The 14,705-nt window shown below is 42.8% G+C and overlaps 1 protein-coding gene across 4 annotated transcripts in view; it reads right to left on the reverse strand.

The window, feature by feature from the left end:
- Positions 1-14,705, reverse strand: part of FERMT2 (FERM domain containing kindlin 2) — a 166,659-nt gene that overhangs the window by 32,681 nt on the left and 119,273 nt on the right. For all 4 annotated transcript variants that reach the window (XM_067463120.1, XM_067463119.1, XM_067463118.1 and 1 more), the window contains 5 exons: positions 13,825-14,050; positions 13,627-13,729; positions 10,935-11,042; positions 6,931-7,065; positions 3,589-3,638 (listed from right to left, as the gene is read on the reverse strand). In XM_067463120.1, the coding sequence (XP_067319221.1) occupies positions 3,589-3,638; positions 6,931-7,065; positions 10,935-11,042; positions 13,627-13,729; positions 13,825-14,050 (622 nt within the window). The remainder of the gene's footprint in view (positions 1-3,588; positions 3,639-6,930; positions 7,066-10,934; positions 11,043-13,626; positions 13,730-13,824; positions 14,051-14,705) is intronic.

The following is a 14,705-nucleotide window of genomic DNA, read 5'->3' on the forward strand; positions in this document are numbered from 1 at the left end:
AGTCCAATATCCTTCACCAGAGCAATTATACATAATCAAAACCCTCCTGACAAAGAGCCATCCAGCCATAGATATAGATATGATTCACACACACACAGATATAGTAGCATAGAGTTGAAAGGGACCCCTATAGAAGGACAATTATATGTTGCATGCTCCAGAATAGGCAAACCAGACAATATCCACATCAACACTGGCAAAGAAACGACAAGAAACAACAAGATTATTTACCCACAGGCATAAAGAAATTACATATATGAGAAACCAACTTAGGAGGGCCCAAGCCAGGTCACCAAACTGGGCCACAGCAACGTGTGGCAGGGGACAGCTTATACACACACACACACACACACATTCTCTTTATATGTTAATGAAAATATTATTTTTTTAATAAATAAGTAAACCAATGGCTGCAAGATCCTAGAATGAGCTCCAAAACTCTTGTTGGAGCAATAAATCAATACAGAGAAGTTTTCCTTGGAGGACAGGAAGCTTGGTGTTTACAAGAGGTGGAAGGCTTATTGTGCTTATGAGTCAACAGAATATTCATGAAGGTTTTGCAGCTTATTTTCTGTTTTAACTCTTGGACAGTGTGTACTAGGCACAGGCAAACTTCAGCCCTCTAGATGTTTTGGACTTCAACGCCCACAACTCCTAGAATCATAGAGACCATAGAGACACCATGGGCCATCCAGACCTTGAGTTTTGGTGTTGCAGTTCACTTACATCCAGAGAGCATTGCAGACTCAAAGAATGAGATCTGGACCAAACTTGGCACAAATACTCAATATGCCCAAATGTGAACACTGGTGGAGTTTGGGGAAAATAGACCTTGACATTTGGGAGTTGTTGTTGCTGGGATTTATAGTTCATCTACAATCAAATAGCATTCTCATGGCACACAATCCCCATGCCTTAGAATCATAGAATCACAGAGTTGGAAGAGACCTCATGGGCCATCCAGTCCAACCCCCTGCCAAGAAGCAGGAATATTGCATTCAAAGCATCCCTAACAGATGGCCAGCCAGCCTCTGTTTAAAAGCTTCCAAAGAAGGAGCCTCCACCATACTCTGAGGCAGAGAGTTCCACTGCTGAACAGCTCTCACATTCAGGAAGTTCTTCCTCATGTTCGGATGGAATTTCCTTTCTTGTAGTTTGAAGCCATTATTCCGTGTCCTAGTCTCCAGGGAAGCAGAAAACAAGCTTGCTCCCTCCTCCCTGTGACTTCCTCTCACATATTTATACATGGCAATCTTATCTTCTCTCAGCCTTCTCTTCTTCAGGCTAAACATGCCCAGCTCTTTAAGCTGCTCTTCATAGGGCTTGTTCTCCAGGCCCTTGATCATTTTAGTCACCCTCCTCTGGACACAACAACCTATTGAAGTTTGCCCATGCCTGATTGCATACCTTTCCCCTTAAAGGCCCTGAAAAAGAATGAGTATGCAAAGAGACCTTTGAGACTGCCTTAAAGAGAAAGAAGGTGGTGGCCTCAGTTTCCCAAATGGAATCTAATACACTCTATATTCTTCCTCATTTCATAGAGGGCTGGAAATCAGACTCCGGTTCCTGTCCTTATCTGACATCCCCTTCACACCATTCTTTTCCACTTTCAAACTGGCACGTTTCAGATGGCGTAATGCAATTGAATAGGAAAAGGAAGTGGCCGGGAACAAGCGGGAAGCCAAACCTGCCCCTCCTTCCTCTCATAATACAGTATAAGAAGAGGAGAGAAATGGTTTCCTAGAATACATGGCAAAGGGACTTTTTAGGGGGCTTTTTAGTGAATTGTCTATGGCTCTGACAACCAGGCCCAGTCTTCTAGGCCATTCCTTTGCAACAGCTGCTCTACCTTTCCTTCCTGCTGGATCTGTACTGACTCAAGAATGCCTGTCATAGCCTTAAGCTTTGGGGCCATTACTTTGCAATAGACAGTGAAGGCTGCCAAAGCATTAGTCAAAGCCCAGACACAACTGTTTCCAGTTTCCACATTTTCTGATCCAAGATAATGCTCTGTTCTTTTCTTTTTTCCTTAAATAAAAAGTCTTTTTTTAAACAAAAATATCAAAATAAATCTGAATAAGGAATAGCACATCTAGCCTAAAGCTGGTATTTTTTGGCACCTCAGAGCAGATTGTCTGGAGTCATGTTTACGATCCATCTCTGTGGCCTTGAAGCCCATGAAAGGCACTTAAGCAATATTTTCAAACTATGTAACACACTAATTTTAGGATAGACAAGGAGGCTTATCAAGGGAACAGAAATCTGGAAATATTTTTGATCCCCCAATTGACATTTGAGGAAGGAGAGGACCTGAGCTAATCTTTCATTACCTGAAGAAACATCTCAAAACAATCTTGTTAATCAAGTTCTTCTTAAACCAAGCATGGGCAAACTTGGTGTTTTGGACTTCAACTCCCACAATTCCTAACAGCCCTACAGTCTGTTAGGAATTGTGGAAGTCCAAAACACTTGGATGGACCAAGTTTGCCTGTACATGTCTTAAGCTATTTGATTGGCCATTTGTGATACGAAATCCAGCATATAGATCTTGTTTGCTGTGATAGATTGTATTTTTGTGTCAGTATAATGATGATGATGATGATGATAATAATAATAATAATAATAATAATAATAATAATATTTTATTTCTAGACTGCCCTCTCTCCCCGAAGGGACTCAAGGTAGTTTACAGACACTAAACAAAAGGCAAACATTCAATGCCTAAAATGAATACAAACACATCAAAATAATTCAAGATAATGCCCAGTAAATTTACAACAAAGAATTAAGCATTGGGGTGAAAATAATAAAAAACCAATTAAGACATAGTAAACTAAAACAGGAGTAAAAGACTACAACATATACTCTAAAAGCAACCATGATACAATTATATTAAAATGGCTTCAAAATGACTAATACCAGAATTCATTTAAGATACGAGGGGTATTTTTTAAGTAAGGTCCGTTTTTGTTGTAGACACTAGTAGTTCGCGCACATACCGCAACGAACGCATGCGTCGTGTACCGGCATGCCTCGGGAACAACTGTGCTCAGTTTCCACTCTGTAGCTAACCTGTAAAGTTCTGTTCTGTACTTTAAAAATGTTTAAGACTATCAACTCACCCTCCGCATGTGAGGTTCGCTCAGTGAGACGGTTTTTGTCAGCAAGGAACCTGCCTGCTGCAGAAATTCATTGGCAGATTTCTGAAGTGTACGGTAATACCGTTATGAGTGAAAGCAAAGTACGTAAGTGGGTACGACACTTCAAAGATGGCCGTGACAACGTCCATGATGAGGACTGCTCCGGTCGCCCTTCTTTGATTACAGTGAACTCTTGGTTATCGGAGCAGGCGGCAAGTTTTTATGAAGAGGGTATTTTAAAATTGGTTCAGAGGTATGATAAGTGTTTGAACAAACTTGGCAACTATGTCGAAAAATAGAGTGAAGTATGTACTTTCTGAAAATAAATTTACTTTTTTGAAATAAACTTCCATTGTGTACTTATGTTCAAACAGACCTTACTTAAAAAATACCCCTCGTATATCATTCTTTTTTGCCACCCATCTTCAGCATTTCCAGGTATACTTACTTGAATACTTTAATGTAGTCCGCCAGCTCTGGGATGGAAGTGATGTCTCCCTGTGGAAAAGAGGGCAGCTGTTAACATTTCATCCACCAGAATCAAGAACTGAAAGAAGCAGGGGGGTTCAAAATTTCTTTGGGAACAATTCAAGGGGGTTAATATAGTTGCAAACTTGCCCCCAAAATATGTAGCCCGTGTAAAGGAGGAGAAAACTCTTTCCAAACTGAAGCAGACTCCTTTGCCTTACAGTGTTGTTGTTGTTCATTCGTTCGGTCGTCTCCGACTCTTCGTGACCTCATGGACCAGCCCACGCCAGAGCTCCCTGTCGGCCGTCACCACCCCCAGCTCCTTCAAGGTCAGTCCAGTCACTTCAAGGATGCCATCCATCCATCTTGCCCTTGGTCGGCCCCTCTTCCTTTTACCTTCCACTTTCCCCAGCATAATTGTCTTCTCTAGGCTTTCCTGTCTCCTCATGATGTGGCCAAAGTACTTCAACTTTGTCTCTAGTCTCCTTCCCTCCAATGAGCAGTCGGTCTTTATTTCCTGGAGGATGGACTGGTTGGATCTTCTCACAGTCCAAGGCACTCTCAGCACTTTCCTCCAGCACCACAGTTCAAAAGCATCTCTCTTCCTTCGCTCAGCCTTCCCTACGGTCCAGCTCTCACATCCGTAGGTTACTACAGGGAATACCATGGCTTTTGCCTTACAGTACATACTTCCATATTTATAAGGTGACCTTCTCTTGCTTCTCTTTCATAGCAACACAAAATCAGGCCTTTCTGTGGCTGCTCCCATATTGTGGAACTTCCCTTGAAAGAAGTCTGTTTTCCTTTTGCTGATAGAGGCTTTTTCAATCAAACAAGCTTTTGGTGACAGATTGGGTGTTGAAGTCTTAATGGGGAGAATAAGATTACTGCATGACCACCTCTGCTATGTTTTAAAAGTATTTTAAAATTCAGCTGCTATTTTAATTGTCCAATTAGTTTAACTATACATTACCATTAACTCAGACATGTTTTTAGGCGAGTCTGGTGAGCCACCCTGAATCCCTGAGGAAGGTAGGGTGCAAACACACTGAATAAAGTACACAATAAATCAAATTAATGTCTGTCACAACCCCTCTAAAAAAGAGGCACTCTTAAAGGAGGCGTGTGGTCTTCCAGCTGTTCTTAGACAGCAATTCCTATTAGTCCTAGCTGACATACTCAATGTTGAGGGATGGTAGGGGTTGGTCTCCAACATCAGGAGAGTCACACTTTCCTCACGTCTATCTTAAAAAATGAATTTTGCTTGCAATGAAGGACTGCAGCCGTGTTTTGAGCTCTAACCCATTTGGCAACAAATGTTTCGTGTTCGCTTTCAGTTGCAGAGAAACCAGAAGTCCAGACCAGGAGGGTCCTGCCATGGCTAACTAATGAGGGCAACCTCTGGGACTGCAGAGCTGAATGGATGCAGATTTCAGCGCCCCTTGCATCACAGGCAGAGAAAGGAATGCCACTGAGTCACACACAGAGCTTTGCTTTGCTTAGCCAACAGATATTTTCCTTTCTCCATCTGTCCAAATATGCACACATTTCTAGCAGAGGAGTCCTCAACGTCTGCAATGAGTCTTGCCCAGGAGGGCCATAGGTTTCACTCACATCAAGAGAAATGCCAGGGTTCATTCTGTCTGAGCCCTGGCAGAAACACAAAAGCCCTGAAAAGCCTGCTCATATGTGTATAACAGGGCCTTTAGGTGGATCTCCCTATTTTTGCAGGCCTGAGAGCTGAAGGATTGGCAGATGAAGCATGATTGGCCCTCTCCCAAGCACAGTAGGTACATTGAGTGGCCATCAGTGTCCATGCCTGGTCTGGTCTCATTTCTGAGACAAGTGTGAATTCTGCCACAAATTGCTCAGCTGAGTCTTTACTTTTGTATCACTGGGATGAAATGAGAGATCCTCAATAAATTACTGCATTTCATCGCCTAATAGTCGCTACCACGTAACAGTCGCACCCCTCTGTTTTCAAGTTAAAAAATTGGCTTCTAGCATTTCTTGCATGATTGTTGCATGGTATAATGAACACAACAATTTGGGGCTTGGAATCACCCTCCTCTTCCTCCTTTACCAGATAAAAGGACAACAACAGAAATCAGCAAATCGAATACTCATTTTTTTCTTCACATAATGGTTGCATACTTTTTCTTAACTAAAATAAGCATAAAATGTAACCATTATGCAAACGGCACTTCGGGTCACTATAATAGCTTGCTAAAGGGATATGCTGCCTGCTCAGTGTTGAACATCTGCACTATAGACAGATAGTGGTATTGCATCTATTCGCTCAGTAGATAGTAAGGCAAGGAAAGAGGCCAGTAAGCTCAACACTGAATCCATTACTCTGTCAACTCTCTGGATAAGATCCTCTTTAAAATAATAAGAGGAGCCATGATGTTTGGTTGAGATCAGTCTAACATCACTAAGGACTGCACTTCCACAATGGCCTATCACCCTGAAAAGAAAAGAAAAGGTTGGGTTGTTGTAGGTTTTTTCGGGCTATATGGCCATGTTCTAAAGGCATTCTCTCCTGACGTTTCACCTGCATCTATGGCAAGCATCCTCAGAGGTAGTGAGGTCTGTTGGAACTAGGAAAAAGGGTTTATATATCTGTGGAATGACCAGGGTGGGACAAAGGACTCTTGTCTGCTGGAGCTAGGTGGGAATGTCTCAACTGACCACCTTGATTAGCATTTGATGGTCTGACAATTGTTTGGTGTGGCTTGTTGGTGCCATCAAATGCTCATCAAGGTGGCCAGTTGAAACATTCATACCTAGCTCCAACAGACAAGAGTTCTTTCTCCCATCCTGGACATTCCACAGATATATAAACCCATTTTCCTCGTTCCAACAGACCTCACTACCTCTGAGGATGCTTGCCATAGATGCAGGCGAAACGTCAGGAGAGAATGCCTTTAGAACATGGCCATATAGCCCAAAAATCCTACAACAACCCAGTGATTCCGGCCATGAAAGCCTTCGACAATACAAAAGAAAAGGTTGTTTGTCGTAACTGTGGTTCTTTGAAAGGTCACCTGTGAACACACACAAATAGCTTAGCTGCACCTGCGAAGGGCATCATTTGGAACTACCTAGCAATAGGGAGTGAGCATTTTGACAGTAACTACCTCTCTCCTTTTCTAGTAGCATCGATCCTGGTCAATCCCCCAGTTCCTTTTAGAACTGAGCTCATCCACTTGCCAGATTCACTATTGCCTAATTGATACATCCTTCCACACTGTTCACCTCACCACTTTGATAGAGGACTGTCTCTTCAGGGCAAGCCTGCATTCCCACTTTCAGGTCTTACCAGAATCGTGGAGGTCTTCCCGCCTTCAAGGGTAATCTCCAGGTCGGAAAGCGCAGCATCCACTTCATCCACTTCTTTGTCGCTGTTGTTTAAGTGATTTTCTGATGACATGATTGATAGCTTATTGATGTGGTACTGAAAGAAAGTAATTGAAAACCAGGAGGGTCACTAACAAAAGGGAAAAAAAAGACCCAAACAAATAGCATTATGAGTTGAACTACATTTACTAAAGATAGATAATGTGTATTCCAGTTCAATGGCCAAAACATCTCCCCATTTAATGTGGAATAAAAGGAAAGTAAGGGAGGTGCTTTGGAATGAAGCACGGCTTGGTGTTGGAGTGATTAAGCCTATGTTGAATTTCTTCTGAATACAAAGCCTACAAAAAGTCTGCGATAAGATTTCAGTGTTATGTGGTGCTATTTTTAGGATTTGTACAGGGTCTTTTAATGAATTTTACTGTTTTGACTTTATTTTTAAAAGCCTGTATATGCTTACTGGGGTCCAAACCCCTTTAGCTCCATCTACTAGGACCAAAGGACAAGGATGATGGGAACCTTAATTCAACAGAACCTGGAAGCCCACAGGCCTCTGAGTTATATCATAGATAAAGGTTTTCCCCTGATATTAAGTCCAGTCGGGTCCGACTCTGGGGGTTGGTGCTCATCTCCATTTCTAAGCCGAAGAGCCGGTGTTGCCCGTATATGCCTCCAAGGTCATGTGGTCGGCATAACTGCGAGCACTGTTAGCGTTATATCATAAATGACCAAATCATAGAATCATAGAATCAAAGAGTTGGAAGAGACCTCATGGGCCATCCATTCTGCCAAGAAGCAGGAATATTGCATTCAAATCACCCCTGACAGATGGCCATCCAGCCTCTGTTTAAAAGCTTCCAAAGAAGGAGCCTCCACCACACTCCGGGGCAGAGAGTTCCACTGCTGAACGGCTCTCACAGTCAGGAAGTTCTTCCTCATGTTCAGATGAAATCTCCTCTCTTGTAGTTTGAAGCCATTGTTCCGCGTCTAGTCTCCAAGGAAGCAGAAAACAAGCTTGCTCCCTCCTCCCTGTAGCTTCCTCTCACATATTTATACATGGCTATCATATCTCCTCTCAGCCTTCTCTTCTTCAGGCTAAACATGCCCAGTTCCTTAAGCCGCTCCTCATAGGGCTTGTTCTCCAGACCCTTGATCATTTGAGTCGCCCTCCTCTGGACACATTCCAGCTTGTCAATATCTCTCTTGAATTGTGGTGCCCAGAATTGGACACAATATTCCAGGTGTGGTCTAACCAGAGCAGAATAGAGCATGGGGAGCATGACTTCCCTAGATCTAGACACTAGGCTCCTATTGATGCAGGCCAAAATCCCATTGGCTTTTTTTGCCGCCACATCACATTGTTGGCTCATGTTTACCTTCCTGTCCACGAGGACTCCAAGATCTTTTTCACATGTACTGCTCTCGAGCCAGGCATTGTCCCCCATTCTGTATCTCTGCATTTCGTTTTTCCTGCTAAAGTGGAGTATCTTGCATTTGTCCCTGTTGAACTTCATTTTGCTAGTTTTGGCCCTTCATCTCTCTAATCTGTCAAGATCGTTTTGAATCCTGCTCCTGTCCTCTGGAGTATTGGCTATCTCTCCCAATTTGGTGTCATCTGCAAACTTGATGATCATGCCTTCTAACCCTTCATCTAAGTCATTAATAAAGATGTTGAACAGGACCGGGCCCAAATGACCAAATGTATTTTATATGCAGAAGATGGAGATTGTGGTACAGGTGCAGACATTTTTCTTGGTTTACATGTTTCAGAGGACATTATGGCACAACAATCCACTTCTGGTTGCTTTTTCTCATCTCAGAGAAATCATGCTAAAATGGAGAAGTGGGCCTGAATAGCTAGGCTCCTTTATATTAACATGAAAGGCTTATTTCCATGATATACGAATCCTTCTCTCAGCAGATAATGGTATTGTGATTTATGTTAGATATATTGACCAGAAAGAGCTGCAGAAGGCAATCTTCACAATGACAAATCTTCCCACATTCCTCAATTTTTCCTGATCAATAGCTCTAATTATATGAGAGGTTCTGAGTGAAAGGACAAGGAAGCAACCAACTATGTAATTATCTCTGGTAAAATATAAAAAAAAACATCCCACTGTTGCACTCCAAGGCTGGAAATCACCTTTGTACTTAATTATACAATCCAGTCCAAGGTAAAATAACAAAGTAGTTTATTGAAGAATATATATAAAAAGCAATCCGGCAAAATAGTGTAACAATTAATGTCCAAAAAACAGGAATAATCCTCAAAGGTCAGAGTTCATGAAATGGATCAAAAACTAGGAATACAAAAGCAGGATAAATCCAAACATGTGACACAGGAACAGACCTCAGGAGTTTGAGACATGAAACATGAACACAAGAAAACCTCAAACAAAAGATCTCTTGGGTTGTTGTAGGTTTTTTCAGGCTCTATGGCCATGATCCAGAGGCATTCTCTCCTGACGTTTCGCCTGCATCTATGACAAGCATCCTCAGAGTTGAAACATTCACACTTAGCTCCAGCAGACTCACTTGCCTCACCCTGGTCATTCCACAGATATATAAACCCTTTTCCTAGTTCCAACAGACCTCACTACCTCTGAGGATGCTTGCCATAGATGCAGACGAAACGTCAGGAGAGAATGTCTCTAGACCATGGCCATACAGCCTGAAAAAACCGACAACAACCCAGTGATTCCGGCCATAAAAGCCTTTGACAATACATTAAAGAGATCTCTTGAAAGACTCAAATAGGCAAGAGTTCTATACTCCAAAATCAACGCTGGCTGGACTGAGGAAATGATTGCTGGTGTCTCTAATATAGACAGAAACCCATGTCGTTTCCCTTCAAAAGCTGATAAGTGACTTGACCTTCAAACTGCCTCATGAGAAACTCTATGTCGACAGAACATCAATCTCCTATCTAACTGCTGCTCATTAGCCTGTCCACCTGGAGTTGCATCTTCCTCCCTTGCAGCTTCTTCTCCTGAGCTCATTTCTGCCTCTGACCTTGCATCTCTAGGGAACTACCTCTCTGGAATGTGGCCTCCTTTGGTCAGAGAGCTCTCATACGCAGGGCTTAAAATCTCCTGATTCTCTTGCTGGTCTGCAGGCCTAGAATCCCCTGACTGCCTAACAGGCCCAGCATCCCCAGTGAGATCAGGTACAGGCACAATCAAAGGCTGGACTACACAGTTGAATAAAAAAAATGCCTATTATACCATGAAAAGAAAAATAGTTTTCAAAATGTCTCAGAATCATCACTTTGTGACTATGAAGAAGGCATTTGAGTAAGCAAGATTTCTGCTCACTGTTCTATATCGACACCTGAAACCAGGAATGATAATAAAAAAAATTAATTGAGGAATAGCAAAGGTAGGTCGGTATGAGATCTTTAACTGCTGGGATGAAATAAGCATTGTTTAAAAATGAAGGGAGATGTTAGGGACACCGTATATCATAGAAAAACTGCGATGTATAAGTATAGTGTTTATAGGTGCACCAAGTTTGGCACTTTACACTCTGCTCTCCTTTCCCAGGAAAATAGCAGAAAGAAGAGAAAGAAAGGCATTTCTGAGAAACTCTGAGATTATCACCAGCTACTTAAGAGAACCAGAGAGTCAGATTCTTGGAGTTCACAGTGCCTGATGCACTCACAATTTGTTGAAAAGCCAACAAAAAGTAAAGATGTATACAGACTTGTATCTGAAAATGAAAGCTTTTAGCACGAGACATAGCAAGGAGTCTACTCTGTTTTAAATTACCTAAAAAGGTCCAGGCGCATTCTGCAGAAATGGGAAGCAAGCCAAGACTTGTCTGAACAAACTATTCTAGCTTCTAAGAAACTTTGAGGCAACACAAAATTCTGTTTGTCAAAGACTCCAGCAGTTTCCGGGGGCAAAAGATCTATTATGATAGTGAAACCAACAAGTTAAAAAGAGATTGGGACGCACCGCTTACCTGTAATGCTGCAAACATCATCATCTCCTCCTCTGTGCATTCTATTTCTTCCAAGAGAATAGCCCATTTGGACTGTTCATACAGCTGGTTGATTCTGATGGCATCGTACTGTCAGGACATAATCAAAGCGTTGGTACAGAATCCTGCCAAAGACCTTTTTGTAATTGAGAAATGACCCCAGACAAATTATCTTGTAAGCCTGTTGAAAGCCTCGATTTCTGCTCCCTGGGCAAACACTGTGCCAATTTTGAAATAACAGCATTTGTTCAATTGCCCAGAAGGGCCAAGCCTGTGAGATACGAAGCTTCTTGCCCACTTGGAGATATGACATCTAAGAATCTCAATAGTCGAGTCTTGAGTTTCACTACTACAATACAAAGACAACTCAAGACAAATCTCTTCGCCCAACTACTTGTTTCCCAATCTTGTGGTTACAAATCTTGTTCTCAGTTAAGCTGTGTGCATCAATGTTGAGTTGTTATGGTACTTCCCGCCCCAAAAATTACATTTTAAGTTTCTTGGAATTAAAGTATTCCAACTTTTTGTGGTGATGGTTGATTTACAGCTATTCTTTATTTACAGAATGCAAACATGAGTAGGTCCGTCCTCCCACATGACAATCTTGGGTACTTGGTTCTTGTGGGTTTTTTCAGGCTATAGGGCCATGTTCTAGAGGCATTCTCTCCTGACATTTCGCCTGCATCTATGGCAAGCATCCTCAGAGGTAGTGAGGTCTGTTGGAATTAGGACAATGGGTTTATATATCTGTGGAATGGCTGGCGTGGGGCAAAGAGCTCTTCCCTGCTGGAGCTAGGTGTGAATGTTTCAACTGACCACCTTCATTAGCATTTGAAGGCCTGGCTGAGCCTGGGAAAATCTTGGGTACTGTTTTTAAGCCACATATGTAACATTTGTTAGATGAGACCACAATGGCCATCTACTCCACTCCCTGGCATGGAGGAACACACATTCAATTCTTGTGCCAGCTTTTCTGGTTTTAAAAGTTGATATGCTCAATGTTTGAAGCACAGTGATGTGATACTGTGATGTGGGATTGCTATTATGTTATGTTGAGTCCCCCCCTAGGGGCTGAGAAGGACGGGGTAGAAATGCTGGAAATAAATAAATAAAAATATGTTGAGTTGTTGTGATATGTTAATTTTATTTTGATTTTATCTTATTGTGCTATGTTTTAATCTGTGTTTTTCGGCCTTGTCCCTTTGTTAGCCACCCTAGAATCATAGAATCAAAGAGTTGGAAGAGACCTCCTGGGCCATCCAGTCCAACCCCATTCTGCCAAGAAGCAGGAAAATTCCATTCAAAGCAGACCTAACAGATGGCCATCCAGCCTCTGTTTAAAAGTTTCCAAAGAAGGAGCCTCCACCACACTCTGGGGCAGAGAGTTCCACTGCTGAACGGCTCTCACAGTCAGGAAGTTCTTCCTAATGTTCAGATGGAATCTCCTTTCTTGTAGTTTGAAGCCATTGCTCCATTGTGTCCTAGTCTCCAGGGAAGCAGAAAACAAGCTTCCTCCCCCCTCCCTGTGACTTCCTCTCACATATTTATACATGGCTATCATATCTCCTCTCAGCCTCCTCTTCTTCAGGCTAAACATAGAATCATAGAGTTGGAAGAGACCTCATGGGCCATCCAGTCCAACGCCCTGCCAAGAAACATGCCCAGCTCTTTAAGCCTCTCCTCATAGGGCTTGTTCTCCAGACCCTTGATCATTTTAGTCACCCTCCTCTGGACACATTCCAGCTTGTCAATATCTCTCTTCAATTGTGGTGGCCAGAATTGGACACAATATTCCAGGTGTGAGTCCTTCCAGGGAGATGGAGGCAGGGTATAAAAATAAAGTTGTTGTTGTTGTTATTCAGTTAGCATTTTTATTTTAACTATGACTAGCAGCCTTTTTCAGAGTAGCGGCTGTCAGAAATCAACAAGAGGAGACTTATTTATTATACATTATATAACTTTGTGAAATCTCATCAGATTTCTTGCGGTGGGAACTGCCTGTACAAATTTCCTGGGGGATACCTTTTCTATTGCTGTATCACATACTTCATTAGCATAGGTGGGAGCGGTGAGAAGGAAGGCCTGAGTCCCCCCTCAGGGGCAAGACAGGTGGGGTATAAGTATATGAAACAAACAAACAAATAAATAAGTGGTGCCTGATCTCCCTCCTTGTGGGAGGCTTCTCTCATGTCCCCGCATGAGGAGCTGGAGCTGATAGAGGGAGCTCATCCGCCTCTCCCCGGATTCGAACCTGCAACCTGTCGGTCTTAAGTCCTGCCGGCACAGGGGTTTAACCCACTGCGCCACTGGGGGCTCCTGTCAGGAATTGTAGGGGTTGAAGTCCAAAACACCTGAAGGGCCCAAGTTTGCCCAAATCTGCTTTAAAAGGAAGTTTGTGGGCATCATTCCTACACTGCAGAGGAGGGAGGCTGGGCTAGGAGCCTTTGCAGCATCATTTCTAAGATGTTATTATCTACCGCCTTCAACGGCCTAAACACAAACCAGATGTGCCTATAAGATGTACAGCACATTCTGTTTCCAGTTCAGGTCTATGCATTATTAAGAAGTGTAATGCACTTTGGCTATTGTTGCTGAACTACTCTGATAAGAATTTGCGATACATGCAAAATACAAAGATCATATTCTATCACGCACCACTACAGATAATATATACCTTAGGATTCAAATCAAAGAAGCTGTGGTACTTGAACCGGAGAAGCAAGGCTTCGTTCTCCTTCACATCTTGCTCCATGAGGGACCTGGAAGAATCGAGCCACCTACCAACACAAAGCAGCGAGAGCTGGCTCAGCCATTGCAGAACAACATTGTTTAAAACGTCAAGCTGCTAAAATAAACTCTCAAGAAGGCCTACCCTTGGTTGATCTTGGCCTTGTCCAGAAGCGTCTGTGGCTTATACATCTTGGCTAAGATTTCTGGGGACGTGATGGGCTGGCTGACGGCAAGGATGCCTGGATTCCCTTCTGACAAAGCGCTGTCCCCGAACCACGCCGAGGTGGGAGACAAGGGGCTCCCATCGTGAGAATCGTAGGTTGGGGTCATGGTTTTGCTGTAAAGCCCTGGGCTTGAATAAATGCTCCCTAAAGAGGAGAGAAACACAGGGTTAGAATAGAAGTTTGGTTCACTGGAGACAGAATGAGGTTTTTCAAATTATGGAGTCCCACAACTCAGCATTTTTAGGGAATGGTGACCAAGACAAGGATAATAATAATAATAATAATAATAATAATAACAATACACTTTATTTATATTCCGCTCTATCTCCCCAAGGGGACTCAGAGCAGAGTACAGTATACACATATATACAGAAACAATGACATACAATACACAAACAAAGGCAAAGGTTTCCCTTTCCATCTCCGGCATCTGGAGGCAATGCTCAACTCTGGACATGGGGAGGTGCTCTTGTTCCATTTTCCCATGCCAAGGAGCCTGTTGTTGGTAGACCTTCCTGGTTGTGTTTGCCAGCATGGCTGCATGCTTTTACCTTCCTGCCGAGGCAGTACCTATTGATCTACTCACATTACATGTTTTCAAACTGCTAGGTTGGCAAGAGCTAGGGATAACAGCGGGAGCTCACCCTGACCCACAGCTTTGAACTGCTAATCTTCTGGTCAACAAGTTTTCTGCAGCTAGTGGTTTAACCCACTGTGCTACCACAGCCCCTCCAGATTTCATCTGATTCAGCAGAGAAACAGAAACATCAGATTTCTGTTTTAAACAACACATAAAGGA

This window comes from Anolis sagrei, chromosome 1, assembly GCF_037176765.1.
Source record: "Anolis sagrei isolate rAnoSag1 chromosome 1, rAnoSag1.mat, whole genome shotgun sequence".
NCBI classification, from domain to species: Eukaryota; Metazoa; Chordata; class Lepidosauria; order Squamata; family Dactyloidae; genus Anolis; species Anolis sagrei.